Source organism: Danio rerio, chromosome 7 (genome assembly GCF_049306965.1).
Source record: "Danio rerio strain Tuebingen ecotype United States chromosome 7, GRCz12tu, whole genome shotgun sequence".
Lineage (NCBI taxonomy): Eukaryota > Metazoa > Chordata > Actinopteri > Cypriniformes > Danionidae > Danio > Danio rerio.
In genome coordinates this window covers 19,236,876-19,263,103 of record NC_133182.1, presented here as the reverse complement: position 1 = coordinate 19,263,103, position 26,228 = coordinate 19,236,876, and the positions used below count along the sequence as shown (strand labels likewise).

General features: G+C 34.5%; 1 protein-coding gene across 5 annotated transcripts in view; it reads left to right on the top strand.

The window, feature by feature from the left end:
- Positions 1–26,228, top strand: part of dock11 (dedicator of cytokinesis 11) — a 152,593-nt gene that overhangs the window by 61,426 nt on the left and 64,939 nt on the right. For 3 of the 5 annotated variants that reach the window (XR_012382568.1, XM_073907182.1, NM_001202493.1), the window contains exons 26-32: positions 778–903; positions 1,634–1,705; positions 2,343–2,489; positions 6,513–6,596; positions 13,539–13,650; positions 19,439–19,620; positions 25,079–25,192. Coding sequence is in view for 3 of the 5 variants with exons in the window: in XM_073907182.1 (XP_073763283.1) it covers positions 778–903; positions 1,634–1,705; positions 2,343–2,489; positions 6,513–6,596; positions 13,539–13,650; positions 19,439–19,620; positions 25,079–25,192 (837 nt within the window). In the remaining 2 variants the exon portion in view is untranslated. Of the gene's footprint in view, positions 1–777; positions 904–1,633; positions 1,706–2,342; positions 2,490–6,512; positions 6,597–13,538; positions 13,651–16,411; positions 16,451–19,438; positions 19,621–25,078; positions 25,193–26,228 lie in introns of all 5 variants that reach the window. The other 2 variants (XR_012382567.1, XM_009303084.4) reach the window with 1 other exon arrangement.

The window sequence follows — 26,228 nt, the reverse complement described above, 5'->3', positions numbered from 1 at the left end:
AGTCTATATTTTAAATACATTTTTTCTATAGGAAGCTATACAATATTGTATTTGTACTTATACATAAGACTAGTCAGTACTGAAGGCAAATCTGGAGCATATCTAACTAAATATCTTACGATAACAGTCCAAAAGTTAGTACACCCAAATTTATTTGTTAAACTTTGGAAAAGCACTTTGAAGAATATGGGAAAAAACATTGGATAAAAATATTGAAAAAATAAGAAATCATAAAAAAATGAAATATATACAATTTAGTTGAGATTTTGTAGTTTGTTGGATTTTAAATGTATTATTTCTTTATTTCTGAAAATATTTAGTGACTATCTGTGTTTAATAAACTTGTTTAGTTCAAATATACCAAAATATATTGCCTATATTCACTGAGAAATGGATAAAATATTCATTTGCAAAATGTATACTGAGCATAGTTGTGTGTTATGTTATGTGCAAAGTTTAAGGCAGATGTTTGTTTTTTTAATAAGAACTAATGCATGGAACTGGAGTCACATTTATCACATTAATATTTGATGCTCAACAACTACAAAAACCCATGAAATTTAGCCTCAACAGAGCATGTGATTGTGTTACTGAACTAACTTGTAGACCGATATTTTTAAGCAGCATCCTAAAAGCTTTTCAAATGTTTCATATAAGTTCACAACTTTAGATGGACACTGCATTATGTTATTTATACAGCATTGCTAGATTTTGTTACAAGTGTTTTAAAAACCTTTAATGAATTTTTTACAAACAAAAGCAACGTTTCCTTTGCAGTATGTGTTTCGTATCAACAACGCAACTTCCGAAAACTCTGTGACAACACATGAAGTTTTGGCTACGGCTGTGACTGTCATCCTCAAACAAACCGCTGATATCAACACCTGCAACAAACTTCTCAAGGTGACCAAATCATGCATTACTCTCTATCTATACACAGCAGATGGCGCTGTTAGGCTATTTTCTGCTCTCTTGAGTCACTGAAGAGGATTAATGTCGGAGTAAATTATTTGGAAATGGGGGGTGGTTTCCAAGGAACGATCATCATCATCATACATACACAAGAACCAGTTTACTTTATTATGCTTTAGTACTCTGTATATTTCATTCATTATACCCACTTTCTCTCACGTGGTCTTAGCATGTTCAAGGAGCTTCCTCAATATTTTTTTGCTCAGGGCTGCTTTTAGTACTGAATTTTAGGGATGTTGCTTTTACACATTATGGTTACTGACTACTCATTTGACTGTGCCTGGTTTCAGAGATTATATTATAGTGTGGTTGAATTACTGTATTGTTTTGCTTTAGTTGTGGTAGTGGCAGTGTATATTTATATGTTGTTTGGAGTAGCACACATTTACAAAATTTCCATGATTATATATGGTAAACGTTAGTATAATGATTAATTTGGGATGTTATAAAATTCTATGAGCCACACAGTGGCGCAGTGGGTAGCAATGTCACCTCACCGCAAGAAGGTCGCTGGTTTGATTTAGGATTAATAATCATTGTAAAAAAAATTTTAACTTTTTGCTAATGTGTAATGATTTTTGTTTTTGTCACTGTATATATAAAATTTGCATTACAACATTCCTTATTGCCACTGTGTTAATGAATTTTTCCTGCTATACAGTATTCCTGGTTCTTCTTTGAGACCATGGCCAGGTCAATGGCTCAATACCTCATGGATGGCAACAGAATGAAAGTAAGTCTTATTTTTACCTTCCACTTGCTTTTCCTCATCATCATTATCATCAGTAAAAAGATTAAATAATTAAACACAAAGCAGCTGGGTGTAAATATCCCTAAGCTGCCAAGTTTTATTTTTATTTATTTATCTTTTGGCATTTGAGCATAGAATGTGGTTTGACTTCCTCATTCTTCATAAAGTGAATGATCAAAGGTAAAAAAAAAAAAAGAAAAACACGCCCTTATAAACACCAAACACTGTAGCGTCACTCTACTGTTGACACAGGGTTGCCTTTTGCATGTGTGATGTTTGTTTACCAGCTTCAGCTTTCCTTCAGCGCTTTTCAAACATGTTCAGACATATTAAAACATGCCACCAGTCTCATTTGCATAACAGAAACCATGTCTTAATCATGTTGTTTAGAAGTCGGTGTGTATCTGATGTTCAAACATGCTCTCACCTCAGTCAATTATGATCACAAGCCTAAAATTAGTCTATGTGTTTTGGCATAGACGGTCATATTGAAAGCTGAAATTTAACCGTAAGTTGCATATAATTGAGCTGAAAGTAATTTACTGTCACTAGTGAAACTACGTGGTGTTAATGCCATTGATATGTGATGGCTAATGAAGTGAACCTGCTTGACCTACAGATGCCACGAGCACAGAGGTTTCCAGAGTCTTTCCAGCAGGCCCTGCAGTGTCTGCTGTTGTCCATAATGCCACACATCACTATCCGCTATGTGGAGATTCCAGAGGAGGCTCGCTGTGTCAACTTCAGCCTGGCCTGCTTCATTAAGGTCAGGCCTTACACTAAATTTTAAGACAGAGCCTAACATTCACTAGTGCTACAGTTAGGGACTTTCACACGGTGTGCTTTTTAGGTTGTCATTCTAAATGTCACTTCAAACTCTTGGTTAATGAACTGTTTACATTTGTAGTTATTTTATATTTATAGTAATAAAATATGTAGATATGCCACACAAAATGGGCTAAAAAAAATAATAAACCTACTAGTAGTACCACTTTTGCTGTGTTAATGGGATAATTGGCCCCAAAAATGAATATTTGCTATGGATAGTGGCTTATTTCACCTCAGGAAATCATTTAATCATTAAAAACAATCATTTGAGTTAGGTGTGCACAATATGTTGTTTCATCATGGAAATCACAATGTGCATCTGCAATAGTCATATCGCATTATCGGCAATGTTGAGTCTGAATGATAGTTGATCAGGAGCCACAGAACACATGTGGTTTGTAGAGTCACTGCTAAGTTTAAACATAACAGAGTGAAATTTTTTTTTTCATTTGCATGTGTTTTTAAGGCCTTTGACTAGGACTTTCAAGAGAATTTGGGCACAAAAAAGTATGTTTTGGGGGTGTAACAAAGATTAATTTTATTAAATTATTTATAAGATTTATGCTCAATAACTTGTAATTTTTGTCCTGTTTCTAGTCCAAATATCTACATTTCAAAGTGAAAATATGATTATTTTACCCTATTGGTAGATAATTCAGCTTGTTTTAAGGAAAAACTCCTAATTTTGACTTACTTCTTCTGAAGATGAATACAAAACAACACATTTTCACTTGATCTAAAGGATTTTTAGATACTTGGACTAGAAATGAGACATTTTTTGTTTTTGCATTGTTATTATTCTGGTCATAAGACCGTCAAATCAAACCATCTTGTCAAACTGTAGACTGTTTGCTTGTCAAATGATGTTTACATTTTGTGAAACTGTATACATATCGCAAACATTTATCGCAGAAAAAAAAAAACATTGCAATATAAGGATTTTTTTTTCAATGTCGTGCAGCTCTAATTTGAGTTTATAATTAATTAATAAGAAATTATTACTTTAGGCACTGGTGAACAAAAAAAAGCACCAATACGTTTATGATGGTACACAATAGTAATATTTCAAATAAATGCTGTTTTTTGAACATTCTCTTTTTTCAAAGTATCCTGATAAACATTTGCCTTGAACAAAACTTTGCAAAGAGAATAAAAATCTGAAAACTCACTCTTTAAATTAATCTATAAATTAACACTGAAAATAAATCGGCATCGGCTTTACCAAAAAGAGTTTGAAAATATCAGCAAGAATCTAATATTGCGCATATATTTAACAAGGTCCAAATAAAAGAAAAATGGTAAAGTAGTTTTCATTTCTAGAGTATTCAAGTTTATTTATTACAACTCTTTTTGTAAATTTCTTTTGTGGAATATCAACCTGCTTAACACAGTGGATAGTGCTGTTGCCACACAGCAAGAAGGTCACTGGTTCGAGCCTCAGCTGGGTCAGTTGGCGTTTCTGTGTGGAGTTTGCATGTTCTCCCCGTGTTCGCATGGGTTTCCTCCGGGTGTTCCAGTTTCCCTCACAAATCCAAAGACATGCGCTATAGGTGAATTGGGTAGGCTAAATTGTCTATAGTGTACAGTATGTGTGTGAATGAGTGTCTGTGGGTGTTTCCCAGTGAAGGGTTGCAGCTGGAAGTGCATCTGCTGTGTAAAACATATGCTGGATAAGTTGGAGGTTCAAACATGTGGCGACCCCAGATTATAGGACTAAACCGAAAAGAAAATGAATGAATGAATGATGCAAACTACAGAATTTCAACTAACTTTAATATTTCGTATGTTTCTTTTGATTTAATGTTTCCCCCAACATGTTCATTTGGGTTTACAAATTTTTGGACTGTGATCTAAAGTTTCTTTTTTTATTTCCAGTTTTGCATTAACTACTAACTAATCTAATTTATATACACAAATATATTATTGTAAAGCGTCCTATAGAAAATATAAACTTAAAAGAGAGACCTGTGAGGGGTGTACTGTATGCTGAGCACTGTGAAATAAAATGATTAGACTTTTACACAGAAGTCTGTAATGAACTGTGTGTTGTGACACATTGCCCTGGTCACCACTGTTGTATCTGCTTGTTATTTGTTGCACTGTGGACCTGCAGTTGCTGTGATCAATGCTAAATAGTCTACTTGTTATCTACTTGCATCTCATTATTTGGCCATCCCTGCACCACCTTTTATATATTCAAGGAACAACCCAGTAGATCAGAGATGGTGGTCCAGCTACACAGTTTGCCTTTTCATCAAACTCTTATAAATCTGCAGTTCTTTCCATTCTAACAGTGAAATCCTGCCCCCTGAGAGTATATGCTACCCTGTAAATGCCACAAGTGTAACAATTTGGTTCTCAGGCGCACTCATTGCTACTGTATAGTCTGGGAATTATCATAATGTCATGCCTATTCTGTGTATGCTCTGGAAAATTCAGATTTTTCCCCCGTGTTTTTGCATAAGTTAAATTGACTGATTGCAGATTCACTGATTTGAAAATCTTATCATGATCTCTGATTGATCAGTGCCTTAGCCGTGAAAGCATCTTGTGTGGTTTGTGCCACTTGAAGTCTCGCATGATAGAAGGGCAGAATAGTTAGTGGAACGCTGGGCACCGCCCTTGTTTTTTTCCATCTGCCTCATTGACAATGAAATGGAAGCTCATAGTTTACCATGTCAATGTAAATGTAAAATGTCTATTGCTCTTGAATGCTTCACTGGAATCTGGTTTGGATTCAAGACATATTTAAATAGTTTACCTTCATTATCTCATGTTTTTATTTTTAATAGAATTTGCTAATGAATGTCAGACTGATATGTGAAGTATTTTAACTCCTGTTGAACTTTCACATTTAATCATCTTTCAGATGCCATTCACATTAATAACTACACTCAAATGATACGTGTGAGGTTGAGGTTGATGATTCACATTTTTTTTTTATGGTAAAAAAGTACTAATATTAACAATTCACCTTTTGCTGAAGCTAATAGTTGATCTATTAAAGTGTGTTTCAGGCTTGTAAGTGGATTTAAAGTTATGTTTTATTATTAAGGCTTCCTTATCACAGCATAAATCAAGGACATTGTAAATACTTATTTTAAGGTTAGGGTTGGTTTAAGGGATTGGTTCAGGGATATTACATAGCAATTATGCAAATGTTCATGTAATGGGTTGCATCTGAAAATAAGGTGTTACTTGTGTTTATCGTTTTCTGCTTCCTGCAGTTGCTACAGTAGCAGTTATGAATCTTTAATTATGGATAGTATATTAATGTTTAAAGTTAAAAAGTGAGGTAAAAGTGTTTAAAAGTAGTTTAAAGTTATTTATAGTGCATTTTTGCTTCATTCTTTATGTACATTTACTGTAATATATTTGTAAATCATTTTATGTTATTTTGTTGACATATTATTAGTGCATTTTGTTTTGTTTTATTTGAGACCAATTTGATTATTTTAATATATATATTTTTTAATTTTTGACAATTCTTTTTTTGTCATTTTTTATTTTTTATTTTATCGTTTTATTTTTGTTTGAATTTCAGTGTTTTATATTATTTGAATTTTTTATTTAATTTATTTTATTTGAATTTTATTTTATAAATTTATTTTTGTTTTAACTTTTGTATTTAATATTTTTTGACATTTCTTTTTGAATTTATTTATTTGAATTTATTTTATTATTTTATTTTATTTTATTTTAAATTTTTGTATTTAATTTTATTTGACATTATTTTTTTATTATTTTTTTTTATTTTTTGGTCCTAATTTTTGTATTTTAGATTATTTGACATTTTTATTTGAATTTATTTTATTTTAAAATGTTATTTTTGTTTTAATGTTTGTATTTTATATTATTTGACATTTTCATTTGAATTTGTTTTATTTTAATTTTACCTATGTACTTTCATGCAATTCTATGGCATTATGTTGTCCTGACTGAAACTTTCTACCATAAACAGCGCTGCCTGACGTTTATGAATCGAGGATTTGCTTTCAGCTTGATAAATGACTACATGTGTGGCTTCAGCCTGAAAGATCCAAAGGTAGGCCAAATTTACTACATCAATGCTACGACCATTCACTCAACAATCTACAAATACTACCTGTACAAGCAAGTTTTATGACCAATTAACACTTGACTATTCAATTCTCCAATACAATACAGTCATTTTACATTTGCCCACACAACTCATACTAAAACTATGTCAAATTAGATTAATACAGTAACTCTACTGTATATTCTCCATTCAGAAGGACTGTTTGCTTGGGCTTAAGGCCACTTTGTCATGCCTAGGAAGGGTTTTTCCTGTTGTGATCTAAATAGATTGACTTCTCTGTGAGTGCTAAATGATGGGTGTGATTAATTTTTTTGGAGGAATATCTTCTCTGCGCACATCTTCAGTGTTGTTGATATCTGAGAGGGTGGTTCTGCTGTTGTACAACATCTCATCATAAAATCGTGGATGACTCTGTTTTACTTCTGTCTAGTCTGACTGTCCTTGGAATACACATTGCATGCATTGATAAGCCATAAATTATGAGATTGTAATATCAAAACCATAGCTGATAAGATTCAGGAAAAAGGGTGAACGTTAAACACTAAAAATACCAATTCCATAGATTAAAAGTGGTCCATTTATTTCATTTCATGCATTTATTCTTTTATATATTTTATGAATATTAAACATGGTGCCCTTTTAATGAAACCTTGGGCATACTGCAATAGATATGGTTATTAGTGTACAGAAATGTCAGTAATGCACACAATATAACATTTATATTTTTAGATTCTCTTTAGGCCCCGTTTACACTAATGCGTTTTAGTTTGAAAACCCATAAGTTTTGCTACGGTTACGCCATCCGTCCACACTACGCCGGAGTTCTCGAGCGCCGAAAACGGAGCTTTTTGAAAACGCTGGAAAGGCCGTTTTCATTCTGAAACGCTGCTGCTCCGTCTCAGTGTGGATGGGGAAAGACGGAGACATCTGAAAACGGAGGCGGGGCTTCAAACGTTCGCCTATCTGATTGGGGCTTTTCCTCAATATTAAGTAGCCTACACACAGTTCAGTCTCGCATCCTCTTCTTGTAAGTTAAGACTTCGCAAGTTTGATCAAGGCTGCAGTCTCCCCCTTCTCAGTTTGATATGGAAAACTTACCGAGGACATGGGTAAATCTTCACAGGGAACAGTGTACTTTATAACTTCATTCACATCACCTTGGCTACGTTGTTTCACTTTCTCAACAATAAAATGTAAACTTGATATAAGGAACTGCCTATTTTCTTTTTAATATTAGCAACTTAACAGACAGCAGAAATGTTGAGGCGTCGTGCTGCATATATGAGCGTCATCTTCACTGTGTGGATATTTATAACAAAACGGAGCCAATAACAACTGCCTCCTTTCAATTTCAGTGAAAATACGAAACGCACCCTCTCTTTTGCTGAATATCAGTTTTAATAATCGATAATTATAAAAGTATAACATACAATAAGTTTATACATTGTGGGAAATAAAGGCAAGCGATCAGTCAATGTACCTGGATTAATCATTAACTTGTCTTTGCGCTTAACCAAAACATGTTACCCGTGAACAAGTAACTTAATAGATTCCAATGACCAAAGTCAGGGAATTGGCCTATGTCGTTAGATAAAGACAACAACATGAATAAAATATCACGTTTAGCAAATATAGTGAGATTAGATGCAGCGGGAGATGCTTGATGAGCAGTCCGACAAGCAGAGCTCTCATCTGGGTAGAAATGCTGGAGCGCTTGCTCGAGAGTGTGTGTGTGGTCACGTGATGTGCGTTTTCAGCGTTTTGGTGTGGACTGAGAGCTGTTCAGAAACGCTGGGTAAAACGCGAGTGTGGACGCGGATCGTTTTCATTCTACAACGCCGTTTTAAAACTAAAACGCACTAGTGTAAACGGGGCCTAAGAATGCGCGAGTGATCTAAAGTGGTGTCGCACCTTACTAATGCATGACAAAGCACAACATGGTACAGTACAAGAAAGACATGACCAGCAGGGGGCAGTTGTGTAACGTAGTGAACATGCTGAACTGATACACTGTAACAGCCAGAGGCATGAAAGTAGAAGCAGAGAGGTGTGACGCTCCGCTAAGCATTACTCCATAGTCTTGCGAACCACCCAATGCAAGCGCTCCGTAACATTACGCTCACGCTCGCCGGTAAACCAATACAGGTCAGATCTGTGCGACATTAAAATTTTTCTAGCAGGCTTACTCTATTTTTTGTTACTAAAAAAATCTTAAATAACTGCCTAAAATTAAAGCACGTTAATAAAATAAGTTTCTATTTCAAAGCGACTTTCTTTCTTGTGCTTTTTTCTTTCAGTACAGTTTTTAAAAAAATGTTTTAATAGGCCTAAGTGATTAACTGTGCATTTTATAGCCTGTTATAAAGCTGTGTGTGTGTTATCTTATGCTAAGGTTTAACTGACTGTTAGCTTATTTTAAACTGTGGAGGTCTGAGCATAATTCAAATGACAAATTCGCTTGCACGATCACGTCTTATTAATGCATATCCTTGTTATAATTAATGTTATACTTTAATAAGTAATTATGAAATCAATAATTCGTTCCTCGATTAGTCCTACTAAAACCCTGAAACGAAAGAATTAATCTATAAATGGAATTCAAATGCAATAAATTCTAAAATAAATTTTTAATTTAGCATAATGTGTAGCTTAAAGAAGTATTCTAAATTCATTCTTGCTATTTGACGGATAGAAAAAAAAACATCCACTGTATTTACATTTATAATAACTCACATCAGGCAGGGCTCTGAGGTTTTATCAACCGCTTGAAGTGAGATTACATGTTGCACTGTAAAAAGTTACTTTTAGTTACTTCACCTAAAAAGGGAGTAAATCCATTAAAACATTAAATCAGCTTAACACAGTTTTTGAAAATGTGCTTTCCGTGCCAGAACGTCTGACTTTGTTTTGGCCTCTTTATAACCCGCCCAATGCCATTTGACCATAGCAAACTCAGAAATGAGACACGGATTTAGAGTTCCACATGAGGTTTTTATATAACAAATAATATAAAAATTACAAATGTAAACATTAGGTGAGCAGCTAATACATGACCCTGTGTCCTAACAACATGCTACATGACAAGATTTGCAGTGATAAGCAATTTGTCTGTTTGCACCAGATGAAAGGGGTCAGAAATTGAAATACATTGAAATACATCCATTCAGAAGCACATAATAGTGCACTTACTGCACTCCAATGAAATGCTAAGATTTACAATCTAATCAATACATAGTAAACCTCTTTAACATTATTAAATGACGATGCTGAATCACAGATATATGTTGGCTTCCACTGAGTCACAGTTCTAAAGTTCAATTTCAAGGTCTGAGGTGAACGGTCTGCTGCTGCTTTCAGCAGTATGGCAATAAATGTCATGTGAAATGGCATACAAACTCACATTATTAGCATTTAACACTGAATAAAGCACGAGGTGTACCTGAGGTGATCATTGTCACTTTTCTGTTGTACAGCTGTGAGAAATAGTAGCCGTTTCTAATATATGAATTTCAGGTGTTGGTTAGGACAAAAACATGTATGGAAAACATTACTTCTATCACATGCCAATGCTTGTAGTTAGAACATGACTTAAGTCAGCCTTTAGGCTCAAAAGTCAGACACACTGCTGTTGGTGCCATCAATTTGGCAACCTGTGCTTCAGTGTGTTTTGAACCAGCAGTGCATTACCTAGTTCAACCTTTGGGTATCAAAAAAATCTAAAATTTGTTTAATATTTAAAAAAAAATGCAGGTATCAAAAATAAAAATAAAGGTGACCTAATACACGTCTAAACAGCTTAACAACAATGTTGGATGTATAAACTGTACACATACTGTATAGTAGGATTGCAGAACTTGCCGAACATGTATGTCAAGACTTGTGTTTTTGTGTTTTTACTGTATACCCTGAAGGTACTTAAACCTACTGTTAATGCGCATTCAATCACGTGAATATGCACCTAAATGTGTACATGGGGGTCTGAATTGACATAAGATTGATTAAAAATAATTATGTTTATGGAGAGTGTGTGTGTGTGTGTGTGTGTGTATGTGTGTGCGTGCGCGTATGCGTGTGTGTGTGTGAGGGAGAGAGGAAGAGGAAAAAGAAAGCATTTTCTATTTTTGATCAAGGAAAGTGATTTCATCCAAGAGTCGTAAAATAAAAAGGAAGGCGTTACTGCATTCATTGAATCGCACGCACATTCACATTCCCTAGTAGCAAACAAACATGCTTACAGCGGGATCACATAATTTGCCTGGTAACAACAAATTCAAATTAACAGACTACACTGAAAAAAATTATTCGGTGTATTTACTAAAAAAAAAATGTAAGGTAAGTGATTGCAAACAATTTATTTGGGCTGAATTTAAACAAACAAATTAAATTTCATAATATTCACCTTAATTTATTTGTTTAAATTCAGCACATATACATTTTTTGCAACCACTTACCTTTTTTTTGTAAATCCAGTGAAAAAATAATTTTCAAGGCAAGTTTATTTATGTAGCACAATTCATACACAGTGGCAACTCAAAGTGCTTTACATAAACAGGAATAAAAGAGACAAGTATAAATAAAACAAAAACAAATAATATGAAAACAGTGTAACAGTCCGTATTCCAAAACACCGGTGTATCATATTTTCTCATTTTACTCTGGGATTTGCCCGTTGTGATGATCACCAGTTTTTAACGGTGTATATCTTAAGAGAACATCACTCCAAATTTAAATTCAACTTTTATTTGTCTCATACACAGTATAATATGAATCTCAATGATGAAGTGTGGGAAGCTAGCTCTCTGCAACTCTCACATGGTCACCCACTGAAGCTAAGCAGGGCTGCGCCCAGTCAGTACCTGGATGGGAGACCACGTGGGAAAGCTAGTTTGCTGCCGGAAGTGGTGTTAGTGAGGCCAGCTGGGGGCGCTCAACCTGTGGTCTGTGTGGGTCCCTAGTATAGTGACGGGGACTCGTATACTGCTCAGTGAGCACCGTCTTTCGGGTGAGACGTTAAACCAAGGTCCCGACTCTCTGTGGTTGTTAAAAATCCTAGGGTGTCCTTCGAAAAAGAGTAGGGGTTTAACCCCGGCATCCTGGCCAAATCTGCCCTCTGGCCTCTGTCCATCATGGCCTCCTAACCCTCCCCATATCATGATTGGCATATCATCACTCTGTCTCCTCTCCAGCAATCAGCTGGTGTGTGGTGTGCGGTCTGGTGCAAAATGGGTGCCGTCGCGTCATCCAGGTGGATGCTGCACACTGGTGGTGGATGAGGAGATTCCTCCCCATTGTGTAAAGCGCTTTGAGTGCTCAGAAAAGCGCTATATAAATGTAAGGAATTATTATTTTTATTATTAAGAAGTAAAAACGCAGATCATATTTGATATCGAAATAAAAGCTACAGCTATAAAAAAATAAGACCAAATATGACACATTTCCTGTAGCCAGTAGACTGGATATTTATTTAGAGCAATGGGGATTCATTCACAAACAAATCGCTCCCTCCGTTAGAATGAGAAGAAAAAGTAGAAGAGCAAGTGTGTTTTAGGACATGGGTTAGATCAAATTTAACAGTGTGGGAGGATCTTACATTTCCATGCACACAAACACATGCTCTTTGTCAGCAATGCCCATGCAATCACTCGTCCATCGATGTAGAAAAGTGATGTAAAATTGTAATTTTCCTAATTTAAAAAAAAATATTTACACACTGACCACCGGGAAAACTCCCAAAATGTATATATGTGTATATATCTCTGGCTCTGGATGGCCACAGTCCTCCACTGCACCTTGTTCACAAATTAATTTCAAAAGAGCGCTACCCTGTATTAAAATGGTGGCTCTAGTGACTCATTCCTTCCAATAGACAACAATAGCGTGGGCGACATCTAATGTAAATATCTACGAGTATATAGAACTAAATATTGAACAATTCTTAGCTTTACAAACAGACAAAGAAGTGTGTGTAATAAAGTGTCTGGTGTATAGAGAGGAAAGAGTATATTATACAGGTGGTTTGCCCTGAACCTCATTTATTAAGTTATCTCTTACTTCTCAGCGTGAGAAATAGTGTGTGAGCCATGTGAACTTACTGAAATGCCTGTCGGTGATTGTTTGAGACCAGTTTTAAGTCATGTAAAATGAATGTTTATATATTTGCTAATCATTTAATACTTTTTATCATTATTTTTCATACTGTACTAAACACAGCTATAAAATTCACTTTTAGCATAGTGACTAACTAATACTTGCTAAAAATGCTTGCATGATTTACCACATCGCTAGCCCAATTCACTCCTTGTTGTTTGCATGAATTAGCACTTGAGTAGCATGAAATTGGCGTTGACTAATTGAATTGGCATGTTTGTAGCATGTTTCAGTATGCGGATGCTTCTATTTATCTTTACACATTGCGAAGATATTTTAGCATGTTGTTAGCATGTTCTTGCATGATGTAGCTGGTTACTAGTACATTCAACTACCATGTTGTCGCCATGATTTATCATGCTGTTTACACGAAACACATACTAACACTTTAATATTATGATTCTAACATGAATGCTAACATAATGTAGCATGATTTAACTTATTGCTAAGATTTTCATGATTAAAAATATCATTAATTAAATAAATTAAAGTCACTTTCACTTTTTAAAATTAAAATATATACTGTAATAGTAATAATAATGCGGTACCAAAGAAATTGTGGTATGATCATATCAGCCAGGATTTAAATACGAGCCTGTCTAATTTGTATTTAACTGTCCCGTAGTAAAAACTCGTGTTGACTTTGAAATAAAGATGTTTGGCTTGTCAGAACTTGTGCAGATACGTCTCTGTGATAAATGAGTCTTATCTGTTGCTCTGAAGCCTATCTAGCTCTCTTAACCAACTTCTCCAACCGCTCAATGTTATGATGGCTTTTAGGTGCTTACGGAGATGAAGTTCGACTTCCTCATGACGGTCTGCAACCATGAGCACTACATTCCTCTGAATCTGCCCATGGCGTTCGGCCGGACCAAACTGCAGCGGGTCCAGGGTATGTCTGCATACACTCTTACTGCGCCTACCACCTTTGCCAGTGCTTTCTTTTGCCCCCATCATGCCCTCTCCATCCCAGTCTAACCACTGTTAGATTTTCTGCCATTTCTCAATCCATGTAACATGAAACCGACTATACAGAGATGTGAAAGTGACACTAAATGAGGCGCGATAGTCTTACCAATGTTTTTTCCCCCTAATGCACTGTATTTAACTATTTAATTTACTGCACTTATTACTACACTTATTAATGTCTGACAGCCTGCATTTCATCAGCATGGATCACTCCCATATTTCCCATCATCACTGTTTCTTAAACCCAGTTCAGAAAAAAGACCACATGATTAATGCTCTACCAAATACTCATGTGTAGTATAAAGTATGTATATAAAGTAAGCATATCCAGCATACAGGGTGATAAAAAAAATACCACAACTTTGAAAGTCTGTATTTCATCAAAGAAACATGATGGAACCTTGGGTAATTAACCAAAATTTTGTTTCAGTAGAAAGCAAGTTCATAGGTGTTTAATATGACCCCCTTCAGACACTTGAGTTACATCAAACCGGAAGTTGTGGTATTCTTTTTGAATCACTGTGTATATAAATATGTATATATATTTATATTTATATATTTTGTATCTTTAAAAAAATACATTTGTGTGTATATGTATATATACAGTTGAAACCAGCAGTTTACATACACTCTTATAAAAGGAACATAACCATTTAAAAAAAAAAGTCTGATAGTAAATCATACTAAACGTTTACTATTTTAGATCAGTTAGGATTACCTAAATGATTTACATTTGCTTATCGCCTGAATAATGATATTTTTTTCTTGATAATTTTTAATTAATTTCTAGACTGTCAAAAGTTTACATATGTTTCCTTGTTTTTTTTTTTAGCTTTGCTTTTAAACTGTATAACTTTGGTCAAATGTTTTGGTTATCCTTTCTCAAGCTTCTCACTATAGTTTGAAGGAATTTTTGCCCATTCCTCCTGACAGAACTGGTGTAACTGAGTCAGATTTGTAGGCTGTCTTGCTCGCACAAGCTTTTTCAACTCTGCCCACAACTTTTTTTATAGGATTGAGGTCAGGGCTTTGTGATGGCCACTCCAAAACATTTACTTTATTGACCATAAAGCAGTTTTTAACTAATTTAGGAGCATGCTTAGAGTCATGGTCTATTTGGAAGACCTATTTGTTGCTTTAGTATTTCTACATAATGTTCTTTCTTAATGATGCCATCTATGCTGTGAAGTGGATCAGTCCCTCCTGCAGCAAAACAGCCCCACAACATGATGCTGCTGCCCCCATACTTCACAGTTGGGAAGGTGTTTCTAGGCTTGTAAGGTTTCCCCTTTGTCCTCCAAATGTAACACTGGTCATTATGGCCAAACAGTTCAATCTTAGTTTCATCAGACCACAGGACATGTCTCCAAAAATTATTATTGTTCCCAGTGTAATTTAGCGAGTTGTAATCTGGCTTTTTTGTTGATTCTTTCTTGTTGATTTTTTCATGTTGTCACACAAGGAAGCAGTGTGTTTGAGGTTTTCCTTAAATACTATACTACAGTTGTGCCTTCAATTAACTCAAATGTTGTCAATTAGCCAATCAGAAACTTCCAAAACCTTGACACCATCATCTGAGCATTTGAGCTTTTTTTGATAATAGTACCTTACCTAAAAGAGAAAAAGTTTAGTCACATTAACATCTGACTTTTTTTTAATTGTTATTGTTATACAGTGTATGGACAGTAAACTTCTGGTTTCAACTGTATGTAGATATTTAAAAATATATATATTTATAATGATTTTTATTGTATTTATACATACATTTAATGTATACATTTACACATTTAAAAAATTGGCAAATAAAAGAGCATGTCGTATTAATTTAACTCTGTCGAGTAATCAAATTGGTCTGTTAATTGAAACTGGTTCAATTTAAATGTTAGGAACCAAATAAAACCAGTTAAAAAGCATCTGATCTTAGTGATATTCATTTTGTTTCCACAAGTTGTGCATTTTACTGGCATCATGTCAATATTAAAATTACACTTTTACAATAGTTTGATAAAATACAGTAAAATAAATCTAAGACTATTGACTAAATACATACTGTATAGCCCGGTTGTATAATGCATGCAGCCAGCCACTTTTAGAAAAAAATAAAAGAAATACAAGAAAGTATGAAGTGAATATACACTACCTGACTAAAGTCTTGTGGTCGATCCCAGTTGTAAGAGGAACAAATAATAACTCGACTTTTGGTTGATTGTTTAGAAAAGTGGCAGAAGGTAGATTTTTCAGATGAATCATCTGTTGAACTGCATCCCAATCATCACAAATACTTTAGAAGACCTATTGGAACATGCATGGACTCAAGATTCTCATAGAAATCAGGCAAGTTTGGTTAAGGAAAAATGATGGTCACACCTTACTGACCTAATTAAATAATTAAAAATCAAAATGATCATATTTTATTTTGGTAAAATAAGTGTAATCTAGAAGCCTTTGCCTTTCATATAAGCCACTTTTGATCCCAAATGATCAACCACAAGTCAAGTTATTATTTGCTGTTCCTAAAACTTGCATAGGTGACAAGACTTTTTGTCAGGTAGCGTATGACGTGTATATTGTTCATTAGTAAAGTAGTATTTCATTCAAACACAGTTAAACATCCTCACAGCTTCACACCCCCACCACTGATGATGGCGATCCTGCATGATTGCTTCCTTTATTCATTATTTCAGATTTTATTTCGTATGCGGCGGAGTGTTTCGGTGTCGTAGGTAGGTTCCTACCGCTTCCCGTTGCCAGATAATCATCCTGATAACCCCACTAATTGCTTTTGCTGTGCTCCCGCATCACTCATAAATCCCCATCTAACATCATTTGGGTTCACCTGGGGTTGGGGTTTTGCTTTTTCTGTCACCGAGCGTCTCATATTTGCTTTGCTCTGATGATTTTCAATGACTTTGTAATGTGAAACAAGATTGTTTGGATGCGTTCATGTTCTAGGAATGTAAAGGGAAATGTTTCTTACTGACCTAGTTTGTTTGTCGCTCTTACATCAGAATGTTTTAATGAAGTGTATCTTGTATTCGTCTTCACGTCCTGTCCTTTCTAAGCTATATATTATATTGTATATTGTACATGCAGAAGGAGTGCGGAAACCTCTTGTGTGCACTTTTCAAAATCTGATTCATATTGGGATTGTAGGAAATAGTGGGGTTTTGGCTGCTCTGTTTACAGTTTTGATGACAGGAAACTCAAGTTTTGTACTTTTTTTTTTCATTTACTCACCTTCATGTTTTTCCAAAGCCAAATCACTTTTGGTAGCACTTTACTTTATACAGTGTCTTTGATGCATGTTATATGTACTTATTATTGTAGTAACGGTAAATTATGCATAATTAAATTCAATAATGTTTAACCAGACCCTAATCCTCACATTAATGTTAATCAATATTACAAGAACATTGTAAAATGAAGTGTAACCTTACTTTTAGTGTCATGCTTTCAATTAAGTAGCAAGTTCTATTGTTTAGAAAATGACTGTGATTTTCTGTAGATAAAGTACTGACATTTAAACGTTTGTGGTCAGTTTTCTGAAAAGATATTTTAGGCTGCATTTATGTGATCCAAAATCTGAAATATTGCTGTTTAAAAATATTTGTACTGCTTTTGAATATTATATAATAAGAATTACATTGTGTTATAATAACAGCACAAGCATGTAAAAACACACAAATGTACTCATATACACAAACCCCATTTTGAAAATTAATAATTTTTATCAATTTCGCCGTGAATATGGGTATTATATGTTGGTGTATTTGAAAAAAACAGATTTATTAAACAGATATATTTATTAAAATAATATTTTAGTCACAGAACATCTTTAGAAATGGAAATATAATGCATTTAAACTCATGCAAAATATTGCAAAAAATATTACAAATTACAACATTTCAACAAAATTGTATATATTTTTCGTTCTCTTGTTGTTTGATATTTTTTTAAATGTTATATACATGTAACATATACATTTAGAGTTTTGAACCATAGTTGTAAGTTATTTTGTTACATCAGCTCTCGATTTTGCTTCAGTACTGACTAAACTAATGTATATGCACAAATAAAATATTTAAGTAAGATATTTTGTTATATTAGCTTCTGATTTTGCTTCAGTACTGACTAATGTAAATGCACAAATAAAATATTGTTAAGCATTCTATAGAAAATCTTAATTTAAATGAGAGATTTGTAAGAGATTTGTGAGGGGTGTACTCATAAGTTGAGCACTGTATATGTACGCATCTATTTTTAAGTGTGTATATATATTATTTTACTTGCTGTTCTGTGTATATGAATGCATTTTTGTGTCTTTTAAATGCTTGTGCTGCTGTAAAGTGCAAAGATTCCAATATATACAATTTATATCCAATATATTCATCCATACATGTACGTAAAAAAAGATTTGTGAATAAATAAATATAAATAAGATTTAATAATTAATATTTATTTATTTAAAATGTATTTATTTAATAATATAATTATGAATAACCAATATAATAATTATAATATAATTAACACAATTTTAAGGTCAATATTTTTAGCCCCTTTAAGCTATATATTTTTTGATAGTCTACAGAACAGACCATCGTTATACAATAACTTGCCTAATTACCTTAACCTGCCTAGTTAACCTGATTAACCTAGTTAAGCCTTTAAATGTCACTTTAATCTGTATAGAAGTGTCTTAAAAAATATCTAGCCAAATATTATTTACTGTCATCATGGCAAAGATAAAATAAATCAGTTATTAGAGATGAGTTATTAAAACTATTATGTTTAGAAATTTGTTGATAAAATCTTCTCTCCGTTAAACAAAAATTAGGCACAAAGTAAACAGGGGGGCAAATAATTCTGACTTTAACTGCATGTATTGCACAATATTTTTAGTTTTTCTATATTTTTGATCACATAAATGCAGCTCCTTAATCCATGTTTTAGCATTTATGAAACTCTTTAATGTCTGTTTTTTGGTTTGCGTCTTGAATAAAAGTATTTTTCATTTACACAAAAAAAAACAAAAGTTAATGACCCTAAACATTTGAATGGCCAGAAAACCACCAAAACTAAATCAGTAACTGGTCTCTGAGTAATCAAGTCCATTTGAAAAAGACTCAAAAGAACTGTGTTCACTGATTCACTCTTCAGCGCATGGATATTTATTTTTTTTTCTTCCAAAATTCTGGCCCTTGTATTTCAAGGAAAGCACATGAAAGTGAGTAAAAAAAAACTGGATTAATTTTAATTCCTGTGCGAGAAACTTGTCTTCAAGAATAATCCTCAAAACAGTTATTCAGAATCGCCCAACCTGTTTGCCCAGCAAAAGCATTGCTGAGGCATCAAACACAAGGCTTTTCTATCACTCTTTGCTTTCTGTTTCTGCCGCTGTCAGATGTCTGGAATGCAGTGAAGTCTGCTTTCACAACATTTCAGTTTAGTCAGCCATCAAATCCTAGACATGCTGTTTTCATTCGAATGCTTTTCACTATCACAAATATCTCAAGGACTGTTTCTACTGTATGTTAAGCATCATTTGCATATATGCATCTTTAATACTATTGCGTCTTCAGGATGCATGGAAAAAAATGTTGCTTGTTTCTTTCTACTGAAAGGCCATACAGATTAAAAAGTGCATCATAATGAATGTGAAATCAAATATAGTGAGTAAAAAGCAATCTCTGACCTGAAAAAACATGTTTTAGATCAGAGTCTGGAGTACAGCTTGACTGAAGATTACTGCAAGAATCATTTTCTGGTGGGTTTGCTTCTGCGCGAGGTGGCTGATGGACTTCAGGCCTGCCCAGAGATTAGACAGCTGGCTGTGGCTGTGCTTAAAAATCTCATGATCAAACACGCCATGGATGACCGGTACAATGCCTTTAAGGTAAGGTATGGCATATTAAAAACTTGTGATGCTCATGATTTGGTTGGTATTACAATCTTAGGGTCACTGTTTCATTGGTCCCTACCAATATCAACAGCAAACCTATGCTTTTTTTGTTTGAAAGCAGAGGGTTGGTTCATTATTTTGATATATAATATGGTCATATATTAGCAAAAAAATTCTGAGGACTGTCAAATTTAGATGAAACTCGTAAAAAATGCTGTCAGTGGCTGGCAACTTTTTAAAAAAATGCTGGTAGTGAAAGAATGAACTGCTCCTTCAGACAAAAAAACAGCGGTATGGCAGCATTTTTAGCTTTCAAACGCACGTTGTAAATGGTACTGATGCATACTAAACACATATTTAAGATGTTATGCTGAAAAACAATTCAACTCGCTTCATTGACTTTCTATTGTGGGAGGGAGACTCTCTGTCATTTCAGACTTATAACTTGAGACAAAAGAAGCTTCTGTGCGACATGGTGTAGAGTAAACAAGTTTAATAAACCCAGAACTCATTTTTTATAAGTAACGAACTGTGAAAGCCAGCCTTTAAAGTCACAAATGTGGATATTGTGACTGACACTTGGTATGCCTGTGTGAGGTGAACAGTTGGTTACTGGTCAGATCTCTTAGGTTCACATAGGGTGGTGAAATAAACCTGGTTAAAAGAAATGAATATATTCTGTTGGATAATACATTTCATTCCAGCAGGTGTAACTGTAGTTCTGTAATATTACATGCTGCACTCTGCATTTGTGTGCTTAAATGCTCATTTTTAAGGGGATTGACAGCTTATAAAAACATAATTCTGGGTTCATTAGACACTGTTTTATTTGTTGTTATTTGTCAGAAATGACAGAGAGGCAGCTTCCCACAATACAAAGTCAATGGGGCGGTTTAAATCGTTTTTCCTCCTTGCGGGTATGGCCTTCAGATTATTAAATGTTGCACTCTGCCTCTATGATATGAGACAGGCATTTTAAATTTGACTATCAGATTAGAGCGGTAGTTAAATCTAGCTTTTTTCAATTAAGACAACCTGTAAAAATAAAGCAATATACACCAAAACAACAGTTTGAGAGAGTCGTCATGCTTTTGTGACCACTCAGTTAGATTACTGTAATGCGCTGTACAGTATGTGGGGAGTAGCGGGTCAGCTATTGCATATTTGCAAATGGTGCAAAATGCTGCTGCAGCATGCCTGTAACCTGTACTCACCAATATGACCACATTTCCCCCGTGTTTGCTTAGCATAATGGGTTGCCTGTTCATTTTAGAATACAGTTTAAGATTCTTATATTTGTTTTTTAATCTCTAATATCTGGTCCTGTCCCATCTTAAATCTCTGGGCTGATAAACCCCTATAAGCCCACTCATTCTCTAAGGTCAGCTGATCAGCTTTTTCTGATTGTGCCAAAAGAAAAGCGTAAGCATAGATAAGCTTGTGCTTTCGCTGTGGTAGGTCCGGTCCTAGACTTTGGAATAATTTGCCACTGCCCATTAGACAGGCCTCTACCATGTTCTCTTTTAAATCAGCTCTTAAAATGTTTTTATTTTTTCATTGGCATTTGATAATCGATCTTAATAACCAGTTATTTTAATTCAAATGCCTTTTTAGGTAGGTTAGCTATTTTTGTCTCGTATTTTATGTATTTTATAGACTATTTTGCTTATTTTTTGCATTTATTTACGCATATTTCTGTTCAGCACTTTATCTCACTTCTGTGTTTTTATAGTGCTCTATTAAAAAGTTTGACTGCTGTATAGTTTTAACACAAATTAAAACTATACAGCAGTGATACAGGTAAAATAATCAGTGCTTTTCAGGTATCGAAACTGAACCAATCGTAACACTGCAAACTGTATAGGAACTTTACTGTATGCAATAAATAAAGATGAAACTTTATTAAAGTTACTACAGCTATTCAGTCAAGAGCAGTGACTGATTTTATTGTCTTTTGTTTGATTAACTTTGGAACACAGGTATCAAAAACAAGAGGTTTGAAGCAATCCACCAATGAGGCACATTGATAAAGTTACTGACAACACATCACTTCTCAAATGTTTAATTACCTTCTAAGTAGAGGTGTGACGAGATCTTCGTGTTATAAAATTCCAGAGATTAATCATGACAAGATTTTTTTCAAGTTGAATAAAAGACCCATTCAGATTTCCATTTATATATTTTATCATTGGGGATTTCTTAAAAAACTGTGTAAAATTCTTGTCTCGTTCTCGTAAACCCAATCTCGTGTCTTGTCTTGTGGAGTAAGTGTATCATCACGCTTCTAGTTCTAAAGCATAATCTTTATAGGGAATATTTAACCCTAATCAAAATAATTCCCACTTGGTTGAGTTGTGTTAGTATTTTGTTGTTGTCCAAGAGATGCTTATTCACGGATCTAATATATTGATATGCATGCGATTTTTATTTTTTATTTATTTATAAATAAAATTATTTATATTTTTATTTTTTAAAAAAATTTCAGCTCTTCACATTTACAGACATCTTTAAAATTGTAAACTTTATTTGAGCTTTTATACCAAATCTTGCATGTCTTTGACAATGATGTGAAAGAGGACTTGGTTTAACACTTAAGGCTGATATATACTTCTGTGTCAAGCGCACACGTATGCTACGACATGGCCTACGCGTAGACACATAGCCCTAGGTTGCTTCTTCAAGTGCAAATACAAACATTACTTTCATTTTTTTGATCATTAAAACAAAAATATTGTTATAAAATGCAGTCTAAAGAACTTTCTACTGCTTTAAACTCGACCAACAACTTGTTCAGCACTAGAACAAAACGCATTCTACGACAGTACTTGTCACCAAAAAGGACACCAGCACCCAAAAACACAGTGGCCCAACTCAGCCCAAACTTAAGGCTAAACTGAATTTTTGGGCAGGATCCAGAGTGACTGTACCTTCTGAATGTGAAGAGAAGCGTAAATGCTTATGGGGCCTTCACATGTCATATCTTTTGCATGTGTGGGCATTAGGAGCACATATTGCGTGCACATTTTCCAGGCGTGCCCAGTTGAAAACCACAAGTCACGTGACAAGAACTGACCGATCAGCTTTATATTTTGGAATATACACATTTAGGTAGACTATTACAAACACAGAACACCCAAACACTGTAGTGCTTTTCATACTGTGGATGTCAATGATTGTATCCAGTTTTTTTGTGTGTAAGAAAAAGACAAACGGGAATGGAAAAAGTGAATAATGAGAGAATTTTAAGTTTTGGGCGAACTCTTTAAGTAATTTGAATATGTCAAGCTGCTGTGATTAAATTACTGAAAGAACTGCAGTGTATTTTGTATGTTTTATATGTTTTAAAATTAACTTTAAAGTTAAGTAATAAGTAATCTGATTACTTTTTACATGAAGTAATTAGTAATGTAATCGGAGTACAATTTTCCAGTAGTAGATCAGTAATTTGTAATCTATTACTTTTTTAAGTAACTTACCCAACACTGCTGGCGTCTGTGTGCTCCAAAATCTTCATATCAGGCATTAAAACTGACAAAGCTTTTAAACATATGCAGATGTGTTGTTTGTTTTTGGCAGAGTAACCGGTGCATGAAGCTGTAAAGGCTTCGCCCTATTGTGCTGAAGGGGAGGGAAACAACAGCTCATTTGCATCTATAGAGACACACAAAAACAGCACGCATTTGCTTCTACCCATCGTGGTGCAGCGTTGTATAGTAAATGATCCATGTGATATTTTGAGTAGGACCGCACAGCCACATTCTTGGGACACCTGAGAGTTATATTGCAGTACATCTTGTAAAAAAAGCACACAATATGACCCCACTGAAAACCAAGCACCACAAATTTGTTTAAGCTAATCTGTACACCACACGCAGGATATCTGGAGTTTATAAAGCATGTTGGTGTTATTGAAATTTGTGACATTTGCATTTTATCTCTTACCAACAAAGGTGGCCAGCAACAATGCAAAGAAATCCTTGAGTTATGTCCATTTCATTGATGCCACAGCAACTAACTGTCAGACATCTGTCTGTTATGCAAATGCCAGACTCGGTGCGTCCAGATCATTGCCACAGATACAAAGCTCCCAAGCTCACTCTGCAATCGCATTTCTCGAGAAGCCACTATGATCTGTTTGCTCAGAACAACATGTTTATTTTGTTTTTTACGTGTCGCGAGTGAGTCATAGTAAGGCTGTCAGAACTCTTCACTTTTTTTGTTGTCACAATCTCTGTAAGAGCAATCATAATATGACAATAGACATTGTGCTAATATTGTTAGCTTTTTGCTGATTTTTAAATTGAAAACTTCCATTAGTTCTGTAGGAACAGCGTCACAAAAATGACAAGAATGATTTTTTTTTTTTTTTTCAAACTTGGAAAGCACCCTTCTAGAAATATTTCCTAGAAATTTTGTTCAACTGCAAAGTTTGTATACTGTATAATGCACAGTATAATGCTATACTGATAATTATTCATGCTATTTTAGTAATTATTTATATTTTGAATTTGTTTATTTGTGTATTTTAAGCTTTTAGCGGTTAAACGTTCATAAATGTTACATGCTGTTAATAGTGTTCTCTTGTTTACATTTCTTTTTACACTGTAAAAACATCACAAGTGATATGATTTACAAGTATTTTCCTTTTATTTACGATTGTGAATTGCATTATGGGATGTTGATCTCTACTCTGTTGAATTTTGATGTTGATTATTCAACTCTACAGTTTAACAAAGTGACTTTTATTGACTATTAGCAGTTTGAAATAATACTGTATATTGTTTTAGAAATAACATATAGAGAAATAAGTCTGCAAAATAACAGAAAATGTTCTGACAGTTTATTGCAAGGTTTTTGTAATATACATTATATATGTATACAATGCCAACCCAGACAATATATTACTTTAAACTGTTAAATATGTTAATAAAAGTCTTTTTTTTTTTTTTTTTACTTTTCAAGATTAAAAGTTGTTGGAAGAACAATCAAGGTCCCATAATGCAATTCAAAATCATAAACAAATGAGGGAAAAATAACAACATATCACAACAAGCAACCATATCCGAACTAGCAACAACCGGGTCCGAGATCAGGTAGTTCTCGAGAGCTACCCCTGGTAAATTATGAAAAAGGGGGTGATGATGTGGATGAGGGGATTCTTCCAAAACGGAAGATAAGAGAAGTAGGGTGAAATGGGCTATTTATTTTAGGTTTGGATTAATTCAGTTGGTTTATCGATGATGGCAGATGAGAGACCAGCTGCGATCAATCATATCACATGTTCCTTTTAGAAATTAGTTTATAAAACTTGCCTTAATGAAACTTATTGTAAACATTCAACAGTTGAAGTAAAACTACCATTCTAGTCATTTGTGAGAGACCTACAATGCCTTCCATTCTTTTATTCTGCGATGTTTCATAATTCTTCATTTACTCGTTTTCCTCATGCCAGAACCAACAGGCCCGCATCTGCCTGCTGTACCTGCCTCTGTTTGAGCTGCTCTACCAGAACCTGAGTCAGATGAACAGCCCCAGACAGATGTGCAGGAATGGCCTCGGCCTGATGGTAAACATCCATTCCTCTCTTATCTGAGATCTCCAACGGCTCGGTCTTCATCTGGGATCTTCATCTCAGTCTTTCACAATGTTTTGTGAAATGAGTCTTGCTTAATGGATCAAAAATATTCTTAAATGTCAGTCCAAACGGATTAGAAACACCTGAGGGATTTGGGGAAGTATTTCTTCATATGTTTTGTTGTGATCTTAAAGGAATGGCTTCATTTCCCCCCAAAAAAGAGATTCAATAATTGACTTAACTCTAAAGCTATTCTAGGTGAAAATCCCTTACTTCTTTTAGATTAGCACTCGGAATTATATCAAATAATATTCTGCTTCTATAATCTATATTGGCAGTGCCCAATTTGAAGCTTAAAAATAGCACCCTTCATCCATTCATACATCCATTTATCCATACATCCATTCATTCTTGCATCTAACCATCCATCTGTACATCCATTCATTTATATGTCCATCAGTCCATCCATCCATGCGTACATTTATCATTAAAGGGCACCTATGGTGAAAAATCTACTTTTCAAGCTGTTTGGACATACATGTGTGTAAGTATAGTGTATATACTGTCCTATTGGGGTGAAATAAACACACCCAGTCCTTTTTTTTTTTTCAAATTTAACAACATAAAAACGGTGGACCAATTGGAGCGGTTTTCAGATCGACCACAACTTTATGTAGGAGTGCGGCCCCCCCGCCCTCCAATATTGATTGACAGCTGCGCGCATTAACATGTGTCCGTAGTAATGCATATACTCATATCGACAAGACAGGACGAGTGCAAAGCAACCGGGAATAAAAGGTCTGTTCAGTTTGCTAGGATCATCAATCATCATCAGATGTGATCAAGAGTGAGTTTTACAAGTTTAACATGTTTTAAAATGTGTGCACGTGTGTAATGAAGTACAGCCATTCACTTCAGATTTACTTCATCAGCCGCGTGTCTCTCTCACTGTGTGTGTGTGTGTGTGTGTGTGTGTGTGTGTGTGTGTGTGTGTGTGTGTGTGTGTGTGTGTGTTTGCGCTATGTAT